We start from the raw sequence: 27,313 nt of genomic DNA on the forward strand, positions 1-27,313 counted from the left end.
TTAAAACACTGGAAACATTTCATAACCTCAATCCAGCCTATGGCTACCGTTTGAGATGTGTGGTTTTTGTAGAGTTAACATAGCTTATTCACGGGGCTTGATCCAGCATGCTTCCTGCCCACCCTGCCCTTCCCCCGGCACAGCTGTGACGAACCGCGGGAGTCCAGACCCTCCTCGGGGGAGTCCAGGTTCACGCCACCCTTTCTCTGGAGGTCCCAGGATGGGAGTGTGTGGGTGCCTCCTGACCTAGCAGATATTCATCCTGGCACACTGATTCCTTTTGTATTAACCTAACTTTTATTTACCTGTTAATAAAATCATCAAAATACACTGAATAGGCACCTACTTTGTACATTTGTACTAGTGCTTTTATGTGTGAATCACTCAACTCTCATGGTAGGTAGCTAGTCAGTCCACAGGAAATCTAATGACTAGTACGTAGTAGCTTTAAAGGTCTCATTAAACATTTAACAAATGAGAAAGCGACATAAAGGTGTTTGCCTTTCTTCGTGGAAAGTGCACAGGTTTCAGAGCACAACGACCTACACATCTGGATAGCCACACCCTCCTCCATCCACTTTCCAAACCTCGGGGGGGAAAAACAAGGTAAACAGCAGAGCCTTTCTATCCTGTCACAGGTGAACTGTACACCAAACCAAAGGGGAAGGCAGCTTTGACAAACCTTCAGAGGGCCAGATGTATATCCAATTCCATCTTCCACAAACCCGATTCATATGTCAGAGTCAAAAATGTTCATGAATAATTTAAGTACTTAAATAACTTGTAGGTTATCCATTGGGTCTGTTTATCAGGCTGTCCCCCCCCAGCAGGCCCAGTCTGCAGGACAGCAGGGGTGCTGGTAGCTCCGTCAAAGTGGAAGCCACGACAGCTTCCCTTCAGGTGGGCAGTTCCGTGAGCAAGGCGGCTTCAGCTTATATGGTTCGTTGCCTGGCCTCTTTTTTTAAGGTATCTCTTCTTAATTTTGATCATCCATTTCACACTCAGTTTGGCAAACTCGGCTGCTTTAAATAATGCCAAGAAGGCCCCACAGAGAAGAGCGATTGCGTTCCAAGGATTGGCTGTGATTATCTGTAAAACAGAACCAACTCAAGTTCATCAGTTTGCCTCAGTTTTGATTCTTAGGTCACAGTAGTATCACTGGGGTGGCGAAGAAACCGGCTGGGTTCTGAAATTGTTGTAATTCTACACACCTCACTCACACTTTGATGTCCACAGTTCAGCTTGAGAAGAAATAAATACTAGGCCCTCCCTACAATAAAGTGAGTGATTCCGAAAGGAAAAAGATGTTTTTCAAAATAGCTCTGCACAGATACTCAGTACAGAGCTTTAATATTCTGGCCCACAATAAGTGGCTTTGCCTTGAGACAAATTTCTCCACACCACCAACCATTCCACGAGAAAGGGCAGCTCCTCTTGATTCTTCCCCTCTCAGTGACCCAGACTTCTCCCACCCAACCCAACGGCCACCCTTCCACGCTCGCACCCCAGACCTCTGTCTCCAGGCTGTGCCCCCGCCTCCCCGCCTGGACACCTTCCTCCTGCCCGAGTCACTTACCCTTCCAGGCTCCTCAGAGCCTTCCTCTGTCCACTAAGCCAAACCCACGTAACTTTAGCAGAGATTTACCCCACTGTCTCCTTCGGCAGTTTTTTACTGTCTGGAATTAGTCACTTTACAGCTACGGATGGCTTCCTCAGTAAATGTTAAACTCTCCGAGGCCCACGCCATGGATTTCCGAGTTCCCCGTCGTGGTAAACAGAGCACTTCTAAGTCCCAGTTTTAGCTGAGACCATCTGAACCTCAGGGGTCACCTATGCAAAATGGCTGCATCACCTCCACCGTTCAGGACTGCTGTGGAGCTGAGTGGCAACGCAGGGCAGGCCCGTAACAGTGACCTCTTACTGAATACAGTTCAAAAACACCTGATCCCCTGTCACATGTAGAGCTGAAGGTGTTCGTTCTTCTGCCCAGAGTCCGACCCACTAGCCTCTGCACACGCCTCTCTGTGCACACCCTTGCCAACCATGCTTCACAGTGGTGGTGGGTGACAGCGGAGCACATCTGTGTCACCAAGTCTCAGCTCTGAAATGTCCTCCCCCAAGCCAGGATCTTGGCAGGGCATTTTGTGACGATCGGAGAACGGTGCCACTGGGACTGCTTCTGGCGGGCGGGGTCTCTGGAAGGCGCCTCTAGCAGAGCTGTCTCTTGCTAGCTCCCCCCACCTTCAAGACTCAGTCTGAGAATTTAGCATTAACTGGTACTCTCGATTTATGTGTACCTTTCCGCTCTCACCACAAATAGCAAGTTCTTACCCTACAGATAACCATTTCGAAAGAATGGCATCCAAATAGCAGAAATCTAGATATTAGCTTAATGATTTCTACTCAGCTTGGGTCAATATGGGTACTGAGCAGCTCCTCTGTACTCAGCACTGTGCTAGTCACCAAATGATGACGACGAACAAAAGACCAGGTCCCTGCCTTCTTAGGGTCACAGTCTAGCTGAAGACAATAAAATTAAACACAAATGATGAGCATCAACGTCACAGATATAAATGACAACCTGTGACTCGTGCTAGCAAAGAAGACAAACAGCCCACACAGATGAGCCCAAATGCCTCAGGGCTGGGGATTTGCTCTCCATCCATCTCAACTACTACTCACGTCTTGGACTTTCTGGATGAAAGGATCTTTCCATTCAAAGACCACGAAAAACAGCTGGGCACTTCTTTCAGCGGCCGGCCTCTGGTCGATGTAGTTAACCACACTCGTCTGGGAAGAGGATAGGAAGCAGGGTCACCTGCCCTGGCCCGCGGGGCTGGAAAGTCCGGTTGGGGAGCCTCAGACCTTGGCACCCCTCCCAGCATCCTGGGCAGAGAGCGCCCCAGGTCTCTTCGCCACAACACCCTGCAACTGGCACCAGAGCCCAGGCCTTACCTTGGTGTCCGCAGTTCTCTTGGGGAAATGAGGAGGCTCTGGAGTGTAAGGTACGTAGTTTGCATTGTCACCGATAAACCGTATTTAAAGTACTGTGTGGGACTCACAACTGGAAGCCATAAAAATCCTAAATTTTAAATATACTCGATCTTAAGAGCTGAGTATTTTAACCTTTGAGCCTGCAGGGAACCCGAGGCCGAGTGTTCCCTGAGAAGAGGTAGTTGGTGTGCATGGGAAGATCTGGTCACCAGTGACAGAAGGGCCTGCGTGGTGTCACAGACAGCAGACAGGTTCCAGAGACAGGAGCCAGGCCCAGCCCAAAGGGTTGGCTTCATCACCTGAACTGTCTCTACTTTGCCACCCATAAAACAGAGACAAAATGCCTACCTCAGTCAGGATCAAATGAAGCAATATATACGAAAATATCTTTAACGCATGACATAAAAACATGTAAAATGTTGAGTTTGTGTCACCTGCCAAATGACTTCTGATGGAGACTGTAATAAAAAGCACAGAAAACATTCTAACATGTAGAGTTTGGCTGGGGTCCAGGCCCCTTGGTTTCAGAGCCCGGCTGGGGCTCTCAGGAGGGCCTGGGCGGACCAGGGTTGCACCCAGTGTGAAGTGAACATGAGGACGTGCCTTCCTCAGCTGCTCGGGGTGGCAGGTGGCAGACGAGAAAGGGCTTGGTATTCTGGGAGAAAAGGGTGGGGTCAATACCCGGGAGGGGGCAGCTTACAAAGTAAGGAATATTGTATGGACCTATTGCCATGGCAGCTGTTACAGCCTAGGTGTAAGAAAGTATGCCCCTTGAAGAAACCTGGCTCTGTGCCCTTCCCAGAGCTCTATCTGGGGCAGTCCGAGGAGCCAGGTGCAGGAAGGACCAGACCCAGACGAGCAATGACAGCCCTGTGGACTGGAGGGGGTCCTTCAACTCCGGCCCTTCCTAAAGCTGCCCCTCGGAGCCCAGCCCACAAGGAGCACCTCCAAGGAGGAGCGGAGGGTGTGAGCACAGGCCCAGCTCCTGGCTGCCTCTGCACGCTCCCAGCCAGACACACGGCCTGGTCTGGCTCTGGCAGCCTGGTCTGGCTCTGGCTGAGGGTGTGGGTTCAGGCAAGAAGAGAGCGTGCCCCAAAGGCAGGGTGCGGCCTTGCTTTTGGAGGTCCTGACAGACAGCCCTGTCCCATCCCTGGGTCCCCACTCTCACATCTTTGTCTAAGGTCCTCTGGCCCACACTGGGATAGCGGCTGGAGACCCTCGTGTCTCCTGACTCCAGGCTAGGGGGCCGAAAGCTTCAGGATCACAGCTCCCGTGAGTAAAAACTTCAGAGCATGCTCCCAACACGTTGTGACTTTAAAAGTGATGTTAGTATTACCGTTCTAATGTTGCATGATTATAAAACATTGAAAAACAGAAAAATGGGATAAAAAAATATAACAGGGAGAGTATTGGAGATCTTGTTCTCTGGCATGTTATCAGTCTGACTCAAATAAACTTTCATAAAAAAAATATACAAAAGAAAGCGAGTATTTTACTCCCACGGATTTACTCCCAACGGATCATCATACGCACCACACTTCAAGGCCACTGTCCCTAGTCTCTCCTCCCTGCAAACACTCGACCTTCTAGGCTGCACAGGCGCTGCCTACGGCATGCATGAACTCCCGGCATGGTCCACTCTCAGCCTTCTGACCCTGCACAGGTGCCTCTCCTCTGCGAGGCTCCCTCACCCCACACCCCAACTGGACAGCACCAGCAGCGCGAAGCAGACCCAGCGCTGCCTACCTCCTGCCGGAACTCCACTGCTTCCCGCCCATCTTCCTCCTTGGTCTCCACCAGGGACATCTTGACCCAGGTTCGGAAGCCCCCGGAGAACTTCCAGCTGGAATAGGCACTCTCACAGGCCTGCATGAAGCCCGCCCTGTCTGGGCTGGGGTACAAAGAAAGGTCGTAGTTCATCAGGCCTGACGGCAGGATTCCAACGTGGCCAGACTCAAACTCCAGCCCCTACTTCAACTGGTTTGTCCGCTGGCATCACCAGGATGCTTCCCACCCGGGTTCCTTCCTCTCCGGGGTCCTCAGACAACCCTGGACTTCAGCAGCCCTGAGGTGCCCTCCCTGGCCTGCCAGCCCACCGGCCTCCCCCCCCCCCCCCCCCCCCCGTGCCCTGCCTAGGGATGTGCAAGGCCAGAATATGATAAGAGCGTGGGTATGAGCCCGCTGGGGACTCCGGAAGGCCACCTGTGCAGGAACTCCTGGAAAGAAGAGAAGAGGAGGTAGTCGATGGCGCTGAAGTCCTCACTGCTCTCGTTCAGGCGGAACTGGAGGAAGACCAGCTCCCGCTTCTTCACTTCCCGGGGCCCCCGCACGATCAGGGCGGATTTCTGCAGGGACACCAAGGCCAGAATCTCAGCCCTGGGAGGGCTGGCTGGCTGCTCCTCAGCCTCAGGCCCACAGACACTGGACAGTCCGCCTGGAGAGCCCGCAGCGAACCCCGAGGTGACCACCGGCCATGCCCTCCTGCTCAGCGGACCCAGCTGTACCTGGACAGAGCTGAGTGCAGCCTGTCCTGTGCCCACGCGCCTCACTGGTCTGCTGTGCCACAAAAGCTCCTTGTTGAGAGAGGATATTAGGTTCTGTCTGTTATACGTACAAATGTTTTCTGCCCATCAGTCACTTTCTTGTGAACTTGGCTTCTAACGTCTTTTATGAAGTTCTAAATTTGATATCATGAAATCTGTAAATCTTTGCTTTTATGGCTTCTGGGTTTTGCTTGCTAAGGAAAACTAAAGTTGTTGTGGATCGATATTCTCCTATATTCCCTTGTAACATCTTTTTAATCTTTTTATATTTAGACACAGTTTTGTACATGGTGTGAAAGAGGAGTCTAAGCCCCACCCCCTCACAACAGAGATGCAGGTTTGACAGCCGTGGGTTACCCGTGTGACGTCAGACTGAGAGGCCCCTGCACGCCATCTAATGCACTTTCAAACCAGCTTAAGTTCCATGAAAACACCAACTGGGACTTTAACTGACGGCGTGAGATTGCTAGATTTGATTTGGGAAAATATCTTTACATCTTCGACTTCCATAATTGCGCTGCAGACATCTGAAGCCCGAGGGCTCTGTCAGGCGCACCTGCTCCGGACCCGCTGTGCTGGTCGGCTGCTGCCCCTACTTTCGTCTCCCCGGCCTGTGAGTTTCCAAGAGGCGTCACCTCTGCTCTAAGGCGATGGTGTTTTTTTTGTTTCTAATGGGTACTGCCAAAGACATACAACGGGAGTGCAGTTTTGCACATAATGATAGATTTATGGCTGTTAAGACTTCTCAGTGGACGGTGGTGGAGTGGAGCCTCTTATCCACATTAAACATCCCTCTTCTAACCCTCTGCACCTGAAACCCCTTTCTCACGGCAGCGGACGCCGTCACCCACTTCTGGTTACTGGTGCCTTAGCCCAGAGACCACTCTGCCCATCCTCTTATTCTCGGCCTTTCCACATCACGTCCAGCGACAGCAGAGAATGCTCACTGTCCCTGGTTTCCACTGCCCTCTTCCTCCTGCAGAACCAAAGCCGCTTCCTCATCCTTGGACGTTAGCAGAACATGGAGGGCCCACTGGACCCTCACTGCTGGCCTCATACGTGGGCACGTGAGGACGTTCCCGGAACATGCAGTGACTCACGCCTCTTGGTGGGCATCATGCCCTCCCTGTGTGCACACGGGCTGTGAGCCAGCGCCGACCTCAGGGACCAGCGTGATACTCAGGGGATGGCACAGCGACTGACACTTGCACACCCAGCTGTCCCCAGAGAAAGAAACAAACTTCCCTCTTGTCTCGACCACTGTGTCTGTCTGGGGGGTGTGCTTTGTACAGTAGCTTAGTCTAGTCTCTAACCCTCGCGGAGTTTACTTTCTGGAACTGGCTGCCATGGTAACAATCTAAAAAGGAGGCATCAGCTTAACATATGGACCCTGGAAATATGGCAAGCGGTGAGGGAACAAAGGCAGGTCCTGCAGACCGACAAGGCCGTGACCTCAGCCATACCAGAGCAAGCATCCGGTAGACATGAAGTAGATTAAATTGAGGGGGTGGGGAAGGGAGAGGGAGAACAGAAAAAAAAAAAAAAAGGGAGAGCAGAGTAGGGCCAGGTGAGACACTTGGCTGGTCCCAGTTGTGTGGACTCAGCGGGACACAAACAGCCAGAAGCCTCCATTTCTGAAGACACCTCACTGCGAACAAGGGGCGGAGAAGGAAAACGACCAGCCAGGGGCCCAGTCCCTGCCCCTCCAGCTCTGCAGCAGGAATAGGCAACCAAAGCTGCGTGGCCCGGAGAGGGCGTGTCTCTGACGTCCACTACAGACAGACAGCCACAGAAGACTACCTCCAAGGCAGACCTCCCCCCCCCCAGCCCAGACACAGGACACAGGGCCAGGGGCAAGCGGGGACACCTGACATTGCACGGGACCCACCGCAGGGCCTCAGCCCTGCCTCCAGCAGGTGTGGTGCTGCCCTTTCCTCCCTCCTTTTCCTCTGGGGGCAGGAGGGAGTCCTCCTGTGCTTCCTCCCTGAGACCTCTGCCAGGGCTACGGGCCTGAGGTGTGGGGTCCTGGTGCTCAGGGAGGGGATAACTCTTAGCTGGAAGCCGCATCTAAGAGTTGGAGAAGATTAACCGTCCCTCCCCCAGCTGGAGGCAGCATTGCAGGCAACTGAGTCTTCATAGAAACAACTCTCCCGTTGTGTCAATTCCAGTGGTTTTTATAACTAACGCAGCAGGTACAACTGGCAGAACAGCCCAAGGACTCCTGGTAAGGGCACCACCCCGTCGGGGAGCCGAGGGGAAGGACACGCAGAGCCGGGAACCCAGGTGGACAGCGTTCCTACTGCATCTAGCTCTTCGCTACAATTTGTCTTCATTTAAATTAGCTTCCCTAGAGTCCATTCTGTTTGTTCCTCTCTGGTTTCATGCCTAGTGACCCTCACTCGTCCAGCCTTGCTTCTGGATGAAGGATTAGTGGACCAGTATAGGTCTGGGGTGGGGGCTTCTTCCTAAGTGGCTCTCAAACAGGCTCTCCCTGGCCTGGGGCTGACTGTAAGGGGCCGGTGGTGAGGGCAGGCAACACCAGCAGGCAGGCACTCCCTCCGCCCATTTCTGTCCTGGGAGGGGGGCCTTCGAGGTAGCCCTCTCTCCCCGTCCAGTCTCCAGTCCTACTCCTCTCTCTGCTGCCCCTATGCCCAAGCAGGGGACCTTCCCGCAGCTCATGCAGACAGCGGCCCCAGGGCCTCTCACCCAGAACTGAACACCACCCCCAGCAGCTCTGCCGGCCCTGGAAGGGCACAGGGCTCGGAAGCCCAACCAACAGGCAGCCCCTAATTTTCCTCCTGCCGACCACCCCTGGCAGCCTGCCCCTTGGCCTTGCTGACGTGGAGCCGGGAGGAAAGCCTCCCCTCTGCAGCAGTCCTCGTGGGCGTCTGCTTTAGGGCGCGGGTTTCCTCTGGTTTGTTTGCCCCATCGACCTGACCCAATTTGCTATTTATATTTCACATCTGCTCCTCAGAATTTCTGGTCAACCGGTGACGCCCTTTCTTGGCTCGCAGAGCCACTGTGGGTATTTTATTTTACTCTATTTTTTGCAGGAGTGGGAATCATTTCAGCAGCATTTTAAGAGGAGGTCCAGAATAAACATTAACAAAATTTACCTTAAGACCCCCCAAAGCTTCCTACCACCCACAGAGCAAGTCCTGCCCCGTGGCCTGCCGGCCTCACCTGGCCCTTACTTCCCGGCACCACCACCTCCCGCTGCGCCCCAGGGACACCCGACCTCCAGAACCAGCCGCTCCGGAAGCGTCCCAGCGGCACAGACACACTCGCGGCTTCCGGGCAGTCTCGGGGCAGCGTCTCTGCCCAGAAAACCTTCCCTCCTGCGCTCTGACGGGGAAACGCGACAAGGCCCTGCTCAGTCCTTGCTGAAACAAGCATGCGAGGACATGGGACGCAAAAGTCAAGATGTAAAAACGCAATACCCTGCCCTGCCCTCACAACCCCTGCAGGTGCTGCTCCCCTAGCCGCCCACACTCCCGCTGAGCTGTGCTGCTGCACGCAGGGGACAGCAGGGACAGCCACGGTCCCTGCTCCCAGACCAGCGCTCCTGCTTTTCACTGGCATCCATATCTCAAAGCATGGATGCCAGGCTCAGTCCCTGGAACAATGAATCAGCTGCCTGCCCCCCCCCCCCCCAGCAATCCATGTGTTCACAAAGCACCCTACAATTCCCTCCAGCAGTCAGCTGGGGGCCCCACTCCTCCAGGACACAGGCCTCACCCAGTGTCCTCCTCCGGCCAAGGACAGGACCTTATCAGGACCTTAGCACACTGTAGGGAGTCCTCCCCACCACCCACAAGGCTGAGTGCAGGCCAGCCAGCCTCCCCCATGACCTTCATAGGACTGAAAGCCAGGGATGTGGGCGGGGCCACCCGGCAGAAAGAAGACCGGGGCTCTCGGGTGCGGGGCCCACAGGGCATGCTGCCCAGACCCAGAGGTGCGTTACCAGGGTCTGGTTGGAGAAAGGGTCCGTGTAGTTGATCCTCTGGGTGGTGCACTTCACGTCCCCGGGCTGGCCCGGGCTCCTCAGAGGGGGGATGACCTCGTAATGGTGCCTACAGCTGAGCAACTGGGCCTGACCAGGGTACAGGGCAATACCTGGGGGCAAAACGGAAAGTGGTGTCAAAAGGCACAGTCCCTGCCCACACCCCTAAAATCATGTCACACACGTTTTTTTCACACCCACCAACAACCTAGGACTCCCTGGGTGACTGCAGAGGAGGGAGAAGAAAAGGGTTACTAAGGGTAGGGAGCCACTCACTTGCCTGCAGGAAGCACCCTTCCCATGAGGGAAGGGCATGGCCCCCACTCAGGAAGGCCCTCTCCCACCTGCGACGCAGCCTCCCCTGCGCCTGCACCCTGCCCTGGGCCCTCAGGGGCCTCCAGGACTGAGCAGGTCCCTAGGCCCCATACCCACCTGCAGTCACTGGGAGGCCCCCGGCTGGGGGTTGCCCCCCCACCCCCCGACCTAGTGCTCTCTCTCATCTCCTGCTCTGCCTGGAGCTGCAGATGTGCAGGTCACCTCCCGCCAGTCCCTCCCTGGCCCCACCAAGGCTCCCGCTCACGGCCCTGCTGACAGCGGCTGCTCCAGCCTCAGAGGCAGATCCACTGAGGGCAGCACTTGTACCAGACCCCAGCAGGGCTCAGAGAGACCAGGAAGCAGGAGACAGGGTAAGCCATAGACAAAGACAGCCAAGCAGACACGCAGAGGGACAAACCCAAAACAGACAAAGACAGGCCTGGGAGCCGCAGCCAGGACACTTGTGAGAAGCCCCAGGCAGAGGAGACCCGAGACCAGCTCTACCCTGGGAGCAGGCCATCGGAAGGTCACTCGGGGACACCCTGTTGGCAGAGCCCGAGCACACAGAGCTCAGCTCCCAGAGCCCAGGGCCAGCCCCTGCCCTGGAGCAGAGATGCCATTTCACTCAGGAACTGGACCCCGGCTGGGATGGACGGTGTGGCCTGGGAGCCCCTCTCCAGGCAGGGCTCCACCCCTCGGGATGGTTTTGCCTCCCTTCCCGCCCCTAACTCTCACTTCCCACACTGGCCCCTGGCTCCAGTCAGGCCAGACTCAGCCACCCAGAGAAACCCTCAGCCTCCCCACACTTGCCTTCGCTCCTGCTGGTCCTGCTCCCAGAAGAACTCTTTCCCATCCATCAAAGCCCAGCCCAAACCCCGCCTCTGTGCAGACGGCTCCTTGCCCACCCCAGTTCTGCGGTGGCCATTCCAGGCCCTGTCCCCCTCTCTCCTCGGCACAGGACACACTCTGCTGGGTGCCCACGGCAGCTCTCCTGGTGTGTCCCCCACACCAGGCTGTGCTGAGACTCCCCCACCCTGCCCGGTGCACCCAGCCAGAGGCCAGGAGTGTCCGCAAACAGACGCCCCAGACCTGTCCCAGCCCCGATACCTGTCCCAGCAGGCTCTACCTGGGGCATCATAGAGATCAACCTCCTTGTAAGACACGGACATGACCGGGTGCTTGAGCTTCTCACGGAAGTCTGTGATGGTCTGGTAAACCAGGAAGACGGCCACGGCCATGAGCAGCAGGTAGATGAAGATGAGCAGGACTGAGAAGACGTTCTTCAGGCAGGCCTTGCTGACTCGGATGCTGCTGGAGGCCGACCCACCGTCAAGGGCTGAAAGACGACCACACATACACACACACACACACACACGTGACCCAGAGAGCAGAGGCAGGCGCTGCGGGGAGGGGGGAAGTCCCCAGGCCCCTTACCTGCCTTACCAAGGAGGCACGCTCGCTGAACACCCAACCTCTCCCCCTCAGCCTCCACCCACAAATCCTAACACATGGTACCTATTGACATTCACTACGCAACTACTCTGTCAGAAAGGGGACCCCGAGCTGAAGGAGGCTCCTCTCCAGGCGGACAGAAAGTTACATTCCAACAAGGGAGCTGACCCCAACCTACCCCTCCCCTCCCGCCCCACGCCCCAGCTGCAGCGTGCCCTCAACCCTGGAGCCTGGCCTGAGCACTTGTCCTCATTGCTGGTTTTGGTTTAGAAAGGCATTCCCTCAAGGAAGCCTCTCCTGACGCCCTGACTTTCTTTGGGCACCCCTCCCTCAGTGCTCCCAGGGCAGCCACGTGTCATCCACTATCATCACTCTGCAACGTCACTGTCTGTCTACATGGCTTTGAGATCCAGGGGTGAGGACAAGGGCTAGCTTTGTCCATATTGAACCGCTCGCCCTTCAGTGAAGTGCCTGGTGTTCCGCATTTACGTGGTGAACTACTGAACAGCTGATTAAACGTATTCTGACGTCATCCCTACAACACTGCCCGGCCTCGCCTGCCTGCTCCTAAGCCATCCCCAGCCTCGATCACTCTGTTTTCCACTGGACTGTGTCTCTGTTCCCTAAAATTCATAGGTTGGAGCGCTCACCCCCAGTGTGACTATACTTAGGGACAGAGTATGGAAGGATGAAAGTGAGGTTAAAGGAAGTTGCGTGGGTGGACCCTCCTCCAACAGCACTGGTGTCCTTGTAAGAAGGGAAGAGACATACAGTGTGTTGGGGGTGGGGAGCACAGGAAGAAAAGGCCACAGGAGGACACACGGGGAAGGCTGCCACCTGCAGGTCCAAGAGAGGAGCCTCAAGACAAACCAAACTTGGTGACACCTTGCTCTTGGACTTCCAGCCTCCAAAACTGAGAAAAAGACTCCTGCTGTTTCAGCCACCCAGCCTGTGGCACTTTGATGCTGCAGCCCAAGCTGCCGCAGGCATTCGCATGGAGGTCCGGGCTGCAGGCTCCTCCAGGAAGAGCCCTGCGTCCTGCACAGCAAGTGTGCACGAGGCTGCGGGCAAAGCGGAGTTTAAATGTAGGTCTGCAAAGAGGTGCAGCTGGCTTCTGGCATCCGCTGGTGACAGAGGAGCGCGGCCACACCACCCTTCTACAGATGACAACTACAAAATCTGGGCAGAATACTTAGTGCTCTTTGAAGGCACTAATGAATGGCCAGAAGCAAGCAGAAACTGGAAGACAATCTACTCTGAAAGAAGAGAACAGCACCTGGTGAGACTTGTAAAGTTGCAGCTTTCTGCCTGAGGGCATTCGCCAACCTCTACAAGGTGTCATTCACGGAAACAGTGCATCGAGTTAAGGGCTGGCAGAGCAGTCAGAAAGTTATGGGGGAAACCCTGAAAGGGAGGGATGCACATGGAGTGGGGTGAACCCCCAAATCTGCAAATAAGATATGTTCCAATCGGCTTTGGACTCTAGGGGCCCAGCAGAAAAGCAGCAGTTGGCAACCGAAAGCACTGAGAGGAGATTTCCGCTGCCACTGATGCACAGGGCACGGAAGTCTGGGACTGGGTCTTGCCGAGTTAACTGCCAGCTAAGACAAAAGTTCTGCTTCAGAGAACCATAGCCGAATTCAGAAGCTCTATAATGTACCATTTATAATGTCTGGTGCTCATTCAAAATTGACTACACAGGGAAAGGGCAAGAAAATGTGACCCATACTAAAGAAAAAAAAGCAGTCTAGAGAAACCAATACCATCCTGGCTGGGTAGCTCAGTTTGTTAGAGCATCATCCCAATAGGCCGAGGTTGCAGGTTCAATCCCAGTCAGGGCACATACAAGAATCAGCCAATCAAGGCATAAATAAGTCAATGTTTTCCTCTCCCCCCACCTTTCCACTCTCTTTCTAAAATCAATCAATAAAAAAACTTTGAAAAAGAAAACAATGCTAAGGTGACCCAGATATTGCAATTAGCAGACAGGAACTTTATAGCCTTTAAAAGACCCAAAGGAAAATATATACATAAGAAATGAACAGAGGAAAAACTTAGAAACTATAAAAACAAACCAAATGGAAATTTTAAAGCTGAAAAAATTTCATAAAATGAAAAATTCACTGCAAGATCTTTTATTAAAAGACTTTATTTATTTTTAAAAAGAGGAGAAGGGAGTGAGAAAGCGAGGAAAGAAACATCAATGTGTGGTTGCTTCTCACACACACACAACTGGGGATCTGGACCAAAACCCAGTCATGCTTCCTGCCTGGGAATCGAATCAGTGACCTTTTGGTTCACAGGCTGGCCAATGTGTAATCTTAACAGCACAAGGTGGTAGAAGTCAAAGCCAGTGCAATGGGAATGAAATGAACAGAAATTATCTACCTGGAAGAAAAGACTAAAGAAAAAACGAACAGAGTCCAGGTAACTTCAACATCTAGCAGCGCAACAGCATGTGACTGGAGAGACAGAATGGGTCAGAAATTTATTTTTTTAAAACAATGGCCTAAACTTCCCAAAATTATAAAAAATATTAATTTTCATATCCTAAAAACTCAATACATGCCAAGCAGGACAAATAAGAAAACCACTCCTAGGCAAATCACTGTCAAACTGCCAATGGAAAGATAAGAGAAAGACCACGAAAGCAGCCAGGAAAGTGAAAGACATATTACATACAGGGTATTGTATCTAACGACAGGTAACTTTCGATCTGAAATGACGGAGGCTGAAGGCAGTGCAATATCTTTAAAGTGAGGAAAGAAAAAAAGTCTGTGTGCCACCGAGAATGAAAACTAACTAGCAAAACTAACTTTCAAAACTGAAGGTGAAATAAAGGTATACTCAAAAACAAAAGCCGAGAGAATTCATCCCCAACAGACCTGCACTGCAAGACCTTCTAAAGAAAAGTCTAGCAGGGAAATGACAATAGATAGTAACCCTCAAATATACAGTATGAAACAAAGGTCACTGGAAATGTTCAATAGGTGGGCAGATACTTATTTTTTAAATTGAACGCTGTCATGGGAAATATATACAATACTGTAAGGCTTGTAACTTGCAGGAATGCAGAACAGAGAAACAAAAACCACATGAGACAAGGAGAAAAATAAAAGACCCAAATCCAACCACATCAATAACTACATTAAATGTAAATGAACCAATTAAAAGGCAGGGACTGTCAGCCTGGATTAAAAACAAGACCCAACTACATGCTCTCTATAAAAAGTGGACTCCAGTGATGTCAGCATCACAGAAAAGTGAGAAGACTATTGTTTCTCCCCTTAAATTTACAACAAGTTGGACCACTGTAACTCAGGAAAGGATCTCCCACTCAGCACACACACCTGAAAAGTCCACGCCCCCAGAAGTCTGAAGGTGGGCACACCGGAAGGAGCAGGGAAGGCGGCACGGGGACAACCTGGCCACGTGCTGCAGATGCAGGTTGGTGCCCACTACAGCTCCAGACAGTATGCTGGCAGCGAGGACTAGGGCCGCAGGCCTGACACTGGCCCGGAGTGTAAGAGGGGCGGAGGCAGTTTCCCTCCCAGAAAAGGTGTCTCCGTTTGCCTTCTCCATGGTGGCAGAACCAGGCAGAGGTGGCTGGGAAGCTGCGAACAAAACAGTGGAGCTGAGAGCCATTACCAGCAGGGGGCAGAGCTGTGAGATGGCAAACCTGCCTCCTCTCTCTCCAGGCCCGCACAGGGCCCAGTAAAGCCAAAAATAGAGAAAATAGGAAGTAGCTCTTGGAGCTCACAAAACCAGTTCTCCGCCACCCACAACATTCTCCAAAAACAGTGGTGGTGTCCCATAACCCAGGTGAGCAAGTCAAAGAGAGAACACCCACCATCCCACTGGGTACACGGCACTTTCTGTAACTGAAACACCTGTTCACAGCAACCCCAGATCACCTGCAGTGCAGGTAAAAGAAAACCAAAACTTGCACTATAGCACCACCTACTGGAAAACAAGAGAAAGCACCCTCCCTATAAACCTGCTGAACTGCTGAGGGCAAAACAGTATCTATACAAGAAGAGACCACTACCTCAAATGCTCAGAGTCAATCCCTCAAATACCATGGACAACTGAAGCAACTTGGAAGCACAGAAGCAAAATGAAAAGACTCCTGCAACCAAACTCAAAGTCATGGAAGACTGTGATTTAAATGACAGAACTGAAGATTGTAATTATGAAAAAACCCAGTAATATATAAGAAAACTCAAAGAGGCAGTTCGATGAATTTTAAAAAATTAATGAACAGCCCTGGCTGGTGTGGCTCAGTGGGTTGAGTGCTGGGCTGAGAACCAAAGGGTCATTGGTTCGATTCCCAGTCAGGGCACGTGCCTGGGTTGTGGGCCAGGTCCCCAGCAGGGGAGCATGAGAGGCAGCCACATATTGATGTTTCGCTCCCTCTCTTTCTCCCTCCCTTCCCTTCGTTCTAAAAATAAATAACATCTTTTAAAAAAAATTAATGAACAAAGTATTTACCGAAGACAATAAAACTATAACAAAGAACCAGAAAGACGTCTGGTAAAGAACTCAATACATGAGACCAGGAGAGCATTGGAGAGCCCTGGAGACAGAACAGTCCAGATGGAACAGAAAACTGGAAAGCTCAGAGATACAAACCTGGGAGTGACCCAGGAGGAAGAAAGGAAGAACTAAGAGTTAAAGACAAAACAAAACTCTACGAGAATTATCTAACTACATTAGAAGGAGCCACCTGAGGACAATAGGGAACAGAGAGCCTACTCAAAGAGATAATTGATGAGAATTTCTCAAGACTATGAAAGGAACTAAACTTTAGAGGAAGCTAAAATCACAACCTAATTTTATATCAATGCAAAGAAGACCTTCTCCAAGATTCATTTTGTGTGTGTGCAAACTATCAAAAATTAATGAGAAGAAGAATTCTCAAGGCAGCCAAGGTAAAATTTCTAAGTAGAAACACTACAAGACAGGAAATAATAGAAGGAAATACTCAAAGTACTGAAGGAAAAGAGCCACGAGCCAAGGACAACATATCCAGCAAACCTACCCTTGAGATGTGAAGGAATACAAATGCTTTCCCAGACCAACAAAAGCTGAGAGAGTTTGCCACCCCAAGATCTGCATTATTTGGAAATATTACAAATAATTATACGCCAACAAATTGGACAACCTAGAAGAAATGGATACATTCCTCAAAACACACAGCCTTTAGAGGCTGAATCAGGGAGACACTAAAAATTTGAACAAATAACTATGAACAAAATCAAATCAGTAATCAAAAAAATCCAACAAACAAAAGTCCGGGACCAAATGGCTTCATCAGTGAATTTTACCAAACATTCAAGAAAGAATTAATACCTATCCTTTTCAAACTGTGTTCAAAAACTGAAAAGGAGAAAAGGCTCCCAAACTCATTTTACAAGGCCAGCATTGCCCTGATTACCACCACCAAAGACACTACGAAAACAAAGAAAATTATAGGCCAACACCCCTGATGAGCATAGACACACAAGGCTTCAACACTGTATCAGCAAGCTGAATTCAGCAATACATAAAAATGGTCACATGCCACAATCACTTGGGTTTTTTTTGTTAGGCAAGGTTGGTTTAATATCCACACATCAATTAACATAAGCCACCACAGGAACAAAAAAAAGCGTATTAGTCATATGATCATATCAGTAGGTGTAGAAAAAACAATTGACAAAATTCAATATTCATTCATGATAAAAACTCTCAGCAAAGAGACTAGAGGAAACATACTTCAACATAATAAAGGTCATATATGATCCATGGCTGGTGTGGCTCAGTGGACTGGGTGCCAGCCTGCAAACTAAGAGGTGGCTGGTTCAATTCCCAGTCAGGGCACATGCCTGGGATGCTGGCCAGGTCTCCCACTGGGGCCGTGTGAGAGGCAGCCAAATGGTGTGTCTCTCTCGCACATTGACGTTTCTCTCCCTCTCTTCCCCCATCCTTTACCCTCTCTAATAATAAATAAAATCTAAAAACAAAAAGGCAAAAAAAAAGGGAGAGGGGGCATATATGACAAACCCACAGCTAACATCATACTCAATAGTGAAAAGCTGAAAGCTTTTCCTTTAAGATCAAGAACAAGACAAAGATGTTAGCCTTTACTTTATTTATTTTTCAGTTGTCAAATGATCTTTGATTGAGATATTTTCCTTTAAAGGTCTTAACCAGCTGGGCATTCCACTGCACCATCACTGATGTCATCTACGATGCAGGCAGCCATCAACATTACCACCCACAGACTGGGCAGGCCCCTGGATCTCTGTGATGGTTTCAGAGATCTCTAGGTTAAGATCGATGCTGACAACCTCATCAAAAGTGCTATTTCCACTGTGTTTTTTTCCGTCTTCTTCTGTCTCTTGGCGGTTCTTTGAGGGTTTTGATGATCCGGCAGATGCAGAAGGTACTACCTCGATCTGGGCCTGCCTGTTGGGAATGGCGAGTTTCACTGTAATCCTCAGATGCTTCTAATCATTGGTTGCTTTGGTGATGTTATCACCAAACTTTTTTGGAGACAGACCCAGCGGGCCTATCTTTGGGGCCAGAGGAGATGTGGCACTGACTTCCCATGGGTATTCCTCATGTATATTACTTTGATCTGGTTGGGGATGAACTTCAGTGGCATGGTGGAGGGTGTCAGATGAACCTGGAAATAAGATGATCAAAGGAAGTTGCACCTAGGCCTTTTCCAATCTGAAAGCCGCTTTCGCCACTTTAATTCAACATAGTACTAGAAGTCCCAGCCACAGCAATCAGATCAGAAAAATGAATAAAAGGCATCCGAATTGGAAAGAAAGAAGTAAAACTGTCATTTGCAGATGATATAAAACTATAGAGAACCCTCAAGATTCCACCAAAACACTATCAGAACTGATAAATTCAGTAAAGTAGCAGGACAAAAGATTAATATTCAGAAATCAACTGCATTTTTAATACCAATAACAAACTAGCAGAAAGAATTTTTTTTAATTCCATTTACAATTGAATAAAAAACATACCGAGAAATAAATTTAACCAAGCATGTAAAAGACCTGTACTCAGAAAATTATAAGACACTGAAGATACAAATAAATGGGAGCATATACCACGCTCATAGATAGGAAGAATTAACATCATTAAAATATCCATACTACCCAAAGCAATTCAATGCAACCCCTATCAAGATACCAATGGCATTTTTCATAGAACTAGATCAATGGAATAGAACAGAGAGCCCCCAAATAAACCTATGTCTATATGGTCAATTAATCTATGACAAAGGAGATTAGATTATAGAATAAGTGGTACTGGCAAAATTGGAAGATATAAGCAAAAAAATTAGACCTAAACAAGAATAAACCCCAAATGGATTAAAGATTTAAATTTAAACCCAAGACCATAAAACTCCTATAAGAAAACATATGCAATGGACTCTTTGAGATCGCTTTTAGTAATATTATTGTGGATGCCTCCTCGGGCAAGGGAAACAAAAGAAAAAATAAACAAATGGAACTACTTCAAACCAAAAACTTTTGTACAGCAAAGAAAACCATCAACAAAACAAGGAGACAACCTACTAATTAGAAGATACTCACCAATGGGAAATGTCCAGTAGGGGGTTAATATCCAAAATACCTAAGGAACTCATACGACTCATCACCAAAAGGAAAACAACCCAATTAAAAAACAGGCAGAGGACCTGGATAGACACTTCTCCAAAAACGACGTATAGAGAGCCAACACACACGTAAAAAGATACTCAGCATCACTAATCACCGAAGAAACACAAATCAAAGCCGTAATGAGGTATCGCCTCACATCTGTCAGAAGGGCCATCATCAACGAATCAACAAACAAGGGTTGGTGAAACTGCGGAGAAAAGGAAACCCTCACGCACTGTCGGGGGGCCTGCAAATTGGTGCAGCCAGTCTGAGTTCCTCAGAAAATTATGTAAAAGTAGAACTGCATTACGACCTGGCAACTCAACTTCTGGGTATTTATCTGAAGAAATTCAAAACACTAATGTGAAGAAATATATGCATCCCTATGTTCCCTGCAGAATTACTCACAATAACCGAGATACAGAAGCAACCTGAGGGTCTACTGATGGACAACAGGATAAAGCAGCGGAACATACACACGACGGACTAAGATTGTTTGGCCATAAAAAAGAATGAAATCGTATCATCGGTGACAAATGGATGGACCTAGAGGGTATTATGCTAAGTGAAATAAGTCAGACAGAAAAAGACAAATATCATATGACTTCATTTACAAGTGGAATAAAAAAAAACAAAATAAATGAACCAACAAAACAGAATAGAAACAGATTCATAAAGAACAAACTGATGGTTGCCAGAGGTGACGGGGTTGGTGGATGGGGTGAAAACAGTGAAGGGATGAAGAATTACAAATTAATCAAGGGTATGTCGAGTACAGCGTAGGGAATATAGTCAATAATGTTGTAATAACTATGTGTGGTGGTAGGTGGGTGCTACCTTGTACCAGAGTGATCACGTGGTAAGTTACGTAAATGTCCAAATGCAAATGCTGCCCCTGAAACTGTAATTGAAAAATTAAAAAAAAAGAAACCAATGATTGGGAAAAAACACTTATAAAGATGTATGCACCCCTATGTTCACTGCAGAATTATTTACAGTAGCCGACACGGAAACAGCCTTAGTGTTCTTCCACAGATAATTAAGGAATGCATGACGCATGTGTACAATGGAATACTACTCGGCCATAAAAAAGATAAAACGGCCGTTTGCAACAACGCGGATTGATCTTGAGAGTATTATGCTAAATGAAGTCAGGAGGAAAAGGACACAAACTGTATGATTTCACTCTTATGTGGGACGTAAAACAAGAAGGGAACATGCAAACCAAGCAGCAAACTCAGACACCAACAAGAGAACGGTGTCTACCGGGGAGGGGAGAAGGGATTGGAGGGAGGACAAACAGGGTAAAGATGGCGAAATGCCAGGTGACAGAGAGAGAGCGGCCTTCGGGGAGGGAACACGCAATACTAAATATAGATGCTGTATTATGAAGTTGTATGGCCGAAATTTATAGAATATTAACCAATGTTAGCCCAGTAAGTCTAATTTGAGAAAACAAACTTTAAGTACACAGATATTGGAGTATTTGTCATAATTATTTTATTTTATTTAAAAGCACAGAGCAGGATCAGCACAGAACTATCGAAGTGTCCTCCGTTGGCAGAGATCAGGAAACCGTTCCTTCCGGGCTTCTACAGACACGCATCAAGCACCGACTCTACCTGCAGGGCTCCATGCTGGGTGTTTGGGGCGATACCAAGAAACAGGAGTCGATGGTCTGTGCTGCAGCGACAGGGTGTCCAACCTTATGGCACCTCTGGGCCACACTGGAAGAGGAAGAATTGTCCACACGCTAAATAATTGCAACACGTAATCACGAAAGGATCTCATAATGTTTTAAGTAAATCTACGATTTTGTGTTGGGCTGAGGTCACAGCCATCCTGAGCTGCATGTGGCCAGCAGGTTGGACACCCCGTCAGAATTCAGGAGGATATGGGCATGTAAAATGTGAGAAGAAAGAATGGGGCTTGTGGGGAGAAAGGCAGAGTTCCGCAAAGGCTTTGTGGAGGAGGTCACACAGCATTGTTCCTAAAGCACCAGGAGGATATTGAGGAGGAAATAATTTGGTGTTCGTTATTCATCAGGGTTCTGAGCTGAAAGACCAGATACCCAGCTGAGTGGTTAAAATCATGAGATTCAGAGTCAGAGAGATTTGGGTTCCCACTCTGCTACTATTCTGTGACCAAGGACACGTAACTTAATCCCCTGAGCCTCACCTTACTCATGTGAAAGGAAATAACCACCTCAATTTTATAGGGTGCCTAAGAGAAGCGTGTGAGAGCAAGCTGCGAAATGCATTACAGAACAGGGTGCCTGCTCAGCGAGTTACTGCCACTGAAGAAACAGAAAGTGCCCTGTGCACCCCCAAAATGGAGCCCTCAGTGATGAAGATGGCACGAATGAAGACCGTGGCACTACGATCTCTTACTAAAAATGAATTAGAAAAAACACATAAAGTCAAATGGAGGCGGGGCAGAATATAGTGTCTTTCACATAGCAGGCATGCAATGTCTCCGTGTTTGTTAAGTGAACAAATAACCCAAACAATGGACGAACTAAGTCTTGCAATGCTAACTAGCTACTCTTAATTTGTCCAGGAATACCAGAGCACTGCGGGCAGGTAGAACTGCAAACACATTGGTGTGCCATGCTGTTTCTGGCAAAGGACCTCAAAGATTTTACTTTATACAAGAGTGCGAAGCCCCTGAAGTGTCTGGGAGGCTCCCTCGGGCCGTAAGACCTGTAGGCCATGCTGTTCCCCCTACAGCTACAGGGAGAAGTGAGGAACCAGGAAGCCCCAGGAAAAGCTCTGGGGCAGCTGCAAGCTAAGCCACCAAGGTACATAGCAGCTCAAGTTCTCCAAAAGGATTTAAAGCCACTCTCTTTTCCAACGTGTCTTCGATTCTCCTTTTGCTGCTTCTGATTGTTAGCAGGGGCTGGGTCAGTTTTTGCTCCCTGATGCTTCGTTCTCTGCCTTCTCTCCGTGTTTCTCCCATTGCCCAGTCCCACTCTACTGAGTCCCTCTCTGTGAGTCTGGCATTCAGATCCCCTCCCAAAGTATCCAGTACAAGGTGCCCTGTTAGACACGTTACAAGACAATGCCCTTCTTCATAGCTTTGCTCAGCTCCGGTGCTGATTGGTCTCGGGGTAGCTGGGCTGCAGGGCCACGGGACCGAAAGGCCGGCGGTCTGAGCTCAGGGACCTAGTACAGCTGTTTTGCTTGGAAGGCACTCCCAGCTCCCCTGGTCCATGTGGGACCAGGGCTCACTTCAAAACATGGCACAGTCATTGTCCTGTGCTGCTCACAACCGCAGTGGCAACAGGCACCAGGGTGCTACATTCTAATGAGGTTTGAAAGACCACAAAACAAAACTGGAAGAACTCCAGAGCGACTGATGTGGTGCATAACATCTGACCAGAACTGAGTCGGTAGGGAACTGAAAGGCCACCCGGTCCAGCCCCGTCCCTCGTGCAGTGATGCAGGTCCCATAGCCCGTCACTGGCACTGCAGTCTAATGAGAGTCCTGGAGTCCCAACTCCTCACCAGTGCTTTCCCTGCATGATGGCGTGAGCACTGTCATTCACTTGGATTCCAGTTGCTAAGGACAGCAGAAGCAGCTCTGATTGAAAGAATGTAACTTCTTCATAACAAGTAGAACTCGGGGACATTTCTAAGGCACTACAGGCAGGCTGGACCACATAATGAAGACAGACGATGATGGGCATTTGTGGGCGAGCTCCGCTCTATCATAAGCCAGATGAACGTGACTTGAAAATGCTCTACCTTCACGATGCCTTTGGTTAGGGAAAGATACGGATCTCTCTCTACAAGTTCTTGAAAATTCTAAGAATCTAAGGCACAAAAAGGTCGTATGACAATTGCATCATTGGATTTGCTTGTTTGGCAGAGGTACTTGGACAAATTACTCTCGTGGGAACACTGGCCCAGAATCTCCTCCTCCGATTCACTCACAGAAGCCAACTTTAGCTTCTTTACAGGCCTTTTCTTGATTCACGAATTGGCATGTAAATAAAAACTGCAAAACTCTTTACCATCTGTATGTGCGCTGAGCGCCACTCCAATTCTATTTTTACAAAGGTGCTGAAAAATCAACCTGAATAACTATCTGAAGACTGACTAGCTGAACAGAAGTCTTACAACTAAGGATACACAGAGGAGCCCGAATCAAGACTGGCAGGAAGGAGAGGAAAAGGGGGTTGGCCCCACACCTATGTGCTACCTTCAAGAACCCAGGGGATATCTCGGCTGAAGAGGCCCTGCAGAGGAGCCAGGGGCCTCAGCCCCATGCCAGGATCCCTAGCTGGAGCACTAGAGCTGGGAAAAGGAGCCCACACGATCTGGCAGTGAAAGTCAGCCAGGATTCTGCCTGCCCTGGCCGGAGGGGCACCGCTCTCTTGAAAAGTCAGTGCACAGAATCCCTGTTGCGGCACTCACCCGGGATTCTTACAGAGGGACAGCAGGTTGGAGTGGAATGGAGTCACACCGACGGAGATTGAGTGGTGTGGCTGTGGACAGTGACTGGAGGCTGAGGGACAGCAGCAAGTGTCCCTGTGCTGGGTCCTTCTCCCATACCACTCAGGACACCACCCTGCCCGAGTGGAGCATTCCCCCCCCACATAACATCAGCCTGGGGAGTGGCCCCGCCACACCAGGAGAGGTCTGCTGCAAACTCCAGCGGGGCTCACCGTGCAGACCTTACTGAGGAGCTCTTGAGGAAGCTCAGGCAGGCTCCAGGAGTGCCAGAACCACAAGGAGACTGAGTCATGTGGCTGTGGGGAAGGCCACTTTTATGCATGTGTCTGAGTGGCACCAGCATGCTTACGTTGGCCCCGCCCCACCACTTCCCCAAGGTATCGCCTCTCAGGCACCTGAGAGCAAGCACTGGCTTGAGCAGGGGAGGGGGCCTGTGTGAAGCCAACCACCAGCGAGTAAGAGAAAGGGGCCTGTGACAAACATTTAACTCCCAAGATGCAGAGGATGACTGCAAAGCAGGCTGACCTGAGAAGTAATACATTACGGAAACTAAGGGGCAGAGTGTGTATCCAGGAGGAAGAAGTGGTCAACAAGTGACAAAAGCCACTGCAAGGCTCCATAAGATGACACCTGACTGACAGGACCCTGGTCACCCAGCTGGGCAACTATACTAAAGAGGTCTGATATCTGAGACATGGTGCCTATTAGCTATTCTTCCAGAAGGCTCTTGGAAGTGACCCAGATATCAGAGGTTCAACTATTACCCGCTTCTTAGGGAAAATCTAATAGGAGAGCAGATGCCCAAAGCCCTTGCTACTGTATCCAAAACCTGGTCTCAGGAACTGGCTCAGATGGGAGTGCATAAAAGAGCAGGTACCAGCCCGGGCATAGCCTCTGTCCCTGGGCTGGTTAAATATGTATAGCTTTAAAACTAGGGCAATGCCCGAGACCTGACACCAGGGTGCAAGGCGGGGGGCTCCTCCCCTCCCACGGTGCACACTGGCGAGGTGCCCGTCTGGGGCTTCTGGCTGCAGCTGCAGCATACTGGTTCCCCAGCCTCCCACGCCCTGCCTGAACCCACTTACCTGGTAAGATTCCTGAACCCTGGACTTTGACTCTCTCCTTTTCCTGCTCGTCCGTGCGCTCGGAGTTCTCAACCACCTGATCCAGCTCCTCATTCAGCTACGGGGAGAAACAGAGAGGGCAAGCAGGTCAGCTACACCAGCCTTGCTTTTCCAGCCTAGAATAAGAAAGCAGAAGCTGCTTCTCACTTAATCATTAAAAAAATAAATCACATGATACAGTCAGGGTGTTATACCAACGCTACAGATGGGGACACTGAAGCTCAGAAAACTCGAGTGACTTCCTTAGACATTCGCGCCAGAACAAGCACCACCAACTGGGCGGCTCGAAACAACAGAAATTTATTCCCTCGGGGTTCAGGCGGGGGGCTCCTCTGAGGGCGGTAGGGGGCTCTTTTCCATGCCTCTCTCCTAGCTTCCGCTCATGGCCAGCAACCCTTGGCGCTCCTGGGCTTGTGGACGCGCCCAATCTCCAATCTCTGCCTCCGCCTTGCTGTGCAGTCTGTTTCTTCACATCATCATCTTTGTATAAGGTCACCATTCACATCGGGTTCGGGCCCACCCTACTCCACTATGAGCTCATTTAATTCATCCACATCTGCAATGATCCTGTTTCCAAAGGAGGTCCCATTCTAAGGTACTGGAGGTTAGGACTTCAACACATCTTTTTCTGGGGGGGAGGGGGAACAATTCAACGCAACACTTTCCATGGCCATAGATGCAGGAAGACTATAATCCAAGCTGACCTAGTACCAAACCCATGACCTTAACCACTTCCCAAAGGAGGAGGAAATGCGGCTTAGTGCCTGCTGAGCAAGAAGAGGGGAACAGTGAGCTCTCCAGGACTCTGGCTAAAGTTCACAGGCTCAGGCTGCAAATGGCAGAACAAAGTGGGGAGGGCCAGTCCATGTCAGGGACAGACGCTAATACCCCAACCTCACTCCATCAGCGTTCTCGCCGGTCGAATGGGGGAAATGATGCCACTGAGGAGGGCAGGAGGACAGAAGGATACAACGATAACCAACAAGTCTCTGTAGCATGAAGGAGGAGGGCAGGAGAGGTCAAGACTAGAGATGGAGGGGGAGCTATCACTGAACAGGGGTGAAAGGAGGAGGGGAGAGCGCTCCCAAATATTTTCTTAGATGCACATTGTAAATGCCAAAGCTCTCAAGACATCTTCATTACAATTTCATCTCCAAGAGCCATGCATTAAATAAAGCTCTATTGTTCTTGCAGGTCCCTCTCCATGCCTCCACTCCTGCCCCTTCCAACTGAAACTCCCAGTTTAAAGCCCTCTAGTCCCAAAAGAAAAGAAAAGAAAGAGTGGAAGAGGGCTGGGAAGATGGAGAAGGCACCGTGAGACACACCCAGGCCCCCCAGTGGGACCACACAGCTCAGGAAGTCCCGGGAGCATTCACTGGCTAAAGGGAGAGAGAATGTTAGTCCCAGGAAGGCTCAAAGTTCCCTGATCCAAGCCTAACCCAGGTGCAGCCTCACCCAGTTCCCCCCCTGACTACCCGCAGCTGTGACAAACCCACCTCCTGGCCTGCCCTGGCCAAATTCTCAGCATACCCAATCCCCTAAAGCCAAAATCTTCACTCAGTAAAGAAACCTAACTCTAAGCTAGGTCCACTCTCAGAATGATCCAGGCAAGAGACAAGGACTGAAGGACAGGCCGCTAAAGAAAGAGGAAGGGCCCTTCCAGTGCCTTGCACCGTGGGCGTGCCCCAAATACCAAGGGACTCTACCGTTAGCCTAGCCCCTGCAAGCAGGGTAAGTGCTTAAACTTTAATAAACATTTTAGGAACCCGGCTAGGTAAGGAGATACTGCAGGCTAAATGTGGATGGTGAGGGGCACGGTCCTGTAAAACCAGGGACACCAAAGCTCCCTAGAAGAGCTGCACACACCCTGTTAACAAGAGCTATTATTTCATTCACCTGCCAGGCACTGAGCTAAATAATCCCTTTCCACGTGCTAACTCACCTAACCCTCAAAACCCTAGGAGATGGGGACTATCATTACCTTTGTTTTGCAGATGAAGAAAGTGAGGCTCAGAAGTTAGATGACTTGACAAAAGTCACACAGACAGCAAGACGCAGAGCCAGGAGAGAAACGTGGGGATTCTGACTTCAAAGTCCTAGTACTTACCCACTATGGTCTCCTCCCTCTAAACCTGAAACCCTTCAGAGTCAGGGAAAGTCAAAACTCATTCCCCAGGTTTCCCCCACTGTCAAAGACAGGAAATCTAGGGGCCACAGAGCCCCCCAGCACTGGTTAAAAACCCATTGGGCTCCTTTTGGATAAAAGAAAGACATGGGATAAAGAAGATGGTAGTAGAAACATGCAAAGCTGTCCCAAAGTCAAATTCCAGCCCAGGTCCTACACTAAAAAAAAAAGCCAGCCAGCCTCAGCAAATCTCACCTGACTCCCACTCAGCTTCCCCTCTACCGCGGGGCTAAGCCACCTGTTTTGTCTATGCCACACGGTGTCCTTGACAAAGGGAAATGTACATCATACTGATCAGTACTGATCAAGACAGCAGCAAGTTTAACTGAGAAGGGCAGGCGGAATCCCAGGCTAGTCTGGGAAGCCAGTCTCTAAGGAGCATGTGGGATTTGAGATTCTCCCCTTGAATAACGGGGGGATTTGAACCAATGAAGCTTGAGAAGGGTTAAAGGAGAAGAAATGATGCGAGCACAGGCCAGGAAGCAGGAACACATTTTTAAACAGCGACCTTCCAAGTGTGGCCAGAACCTAGGTGGGTGAGATGGAGAAGGTAATGGGGGATACAGCTGCTGAGCT

The 27,313-nt window shown here is 50.0% G+C and overlaps 1 protein-coding gene across 1 annotated transcript in view; it reads right to left on the minus strand.

The window, feature by feature from the left end:
* Positions 1-274: 274 nt before the first annotated feature.
* The window catches only part of PACC1 (proton activated chloride channel 1), a 28,183-nt gene continuing 1,144 nt past the window's right edge, over positions 275-27,313 (minus strand). Inside the window, exons 2-8 of the mRNA XM_024552377.3 lie at positions 24,514-24,610; positions 10,982-11,191; positions 9,502-9,653; positions 5,197-5,339; positions 4,741-4,885; positions 2,683-2,790; positions 275-1,089 (exon numbers count right to left, since the gene is read on the minus strand). Coding sequence (XP_024408145.2) covers positions 928-1,089; positions 2,683-2,790; positions 4,741-4,885; positions 5,197-5,339; positions 9,502-9,653; positions 10,982-11,191; positions 24,514-24,610 — 1,017 coding nt within the window. The 3' untranslated portion in view covers positions 275-927. The remainder of the gene's footprint in view (positions 1,090-2,682; positions 2,791-4,740; positions 4,886-5,196; positions 5,340-9,501; positions 9,654-10,981; positions 11,192-24,513; positions 24,611-27,313) is intronic.

Source organism: Desmodus rotundus, chromosome 12 (assembly GCF_022682495.2).
Source record: "Desmodus rotundus isolate HL8 chromosome 12, HLdesRot8A.1, whole genome shotgun sequence".
Taxonomy (NCBI): domain Eukaryota; kingdom Metazoa; phylum Chordata; class Mammalia; order Chiroptera; family Phyllostomidae; genus Desmodus; species Desmodus rotundus.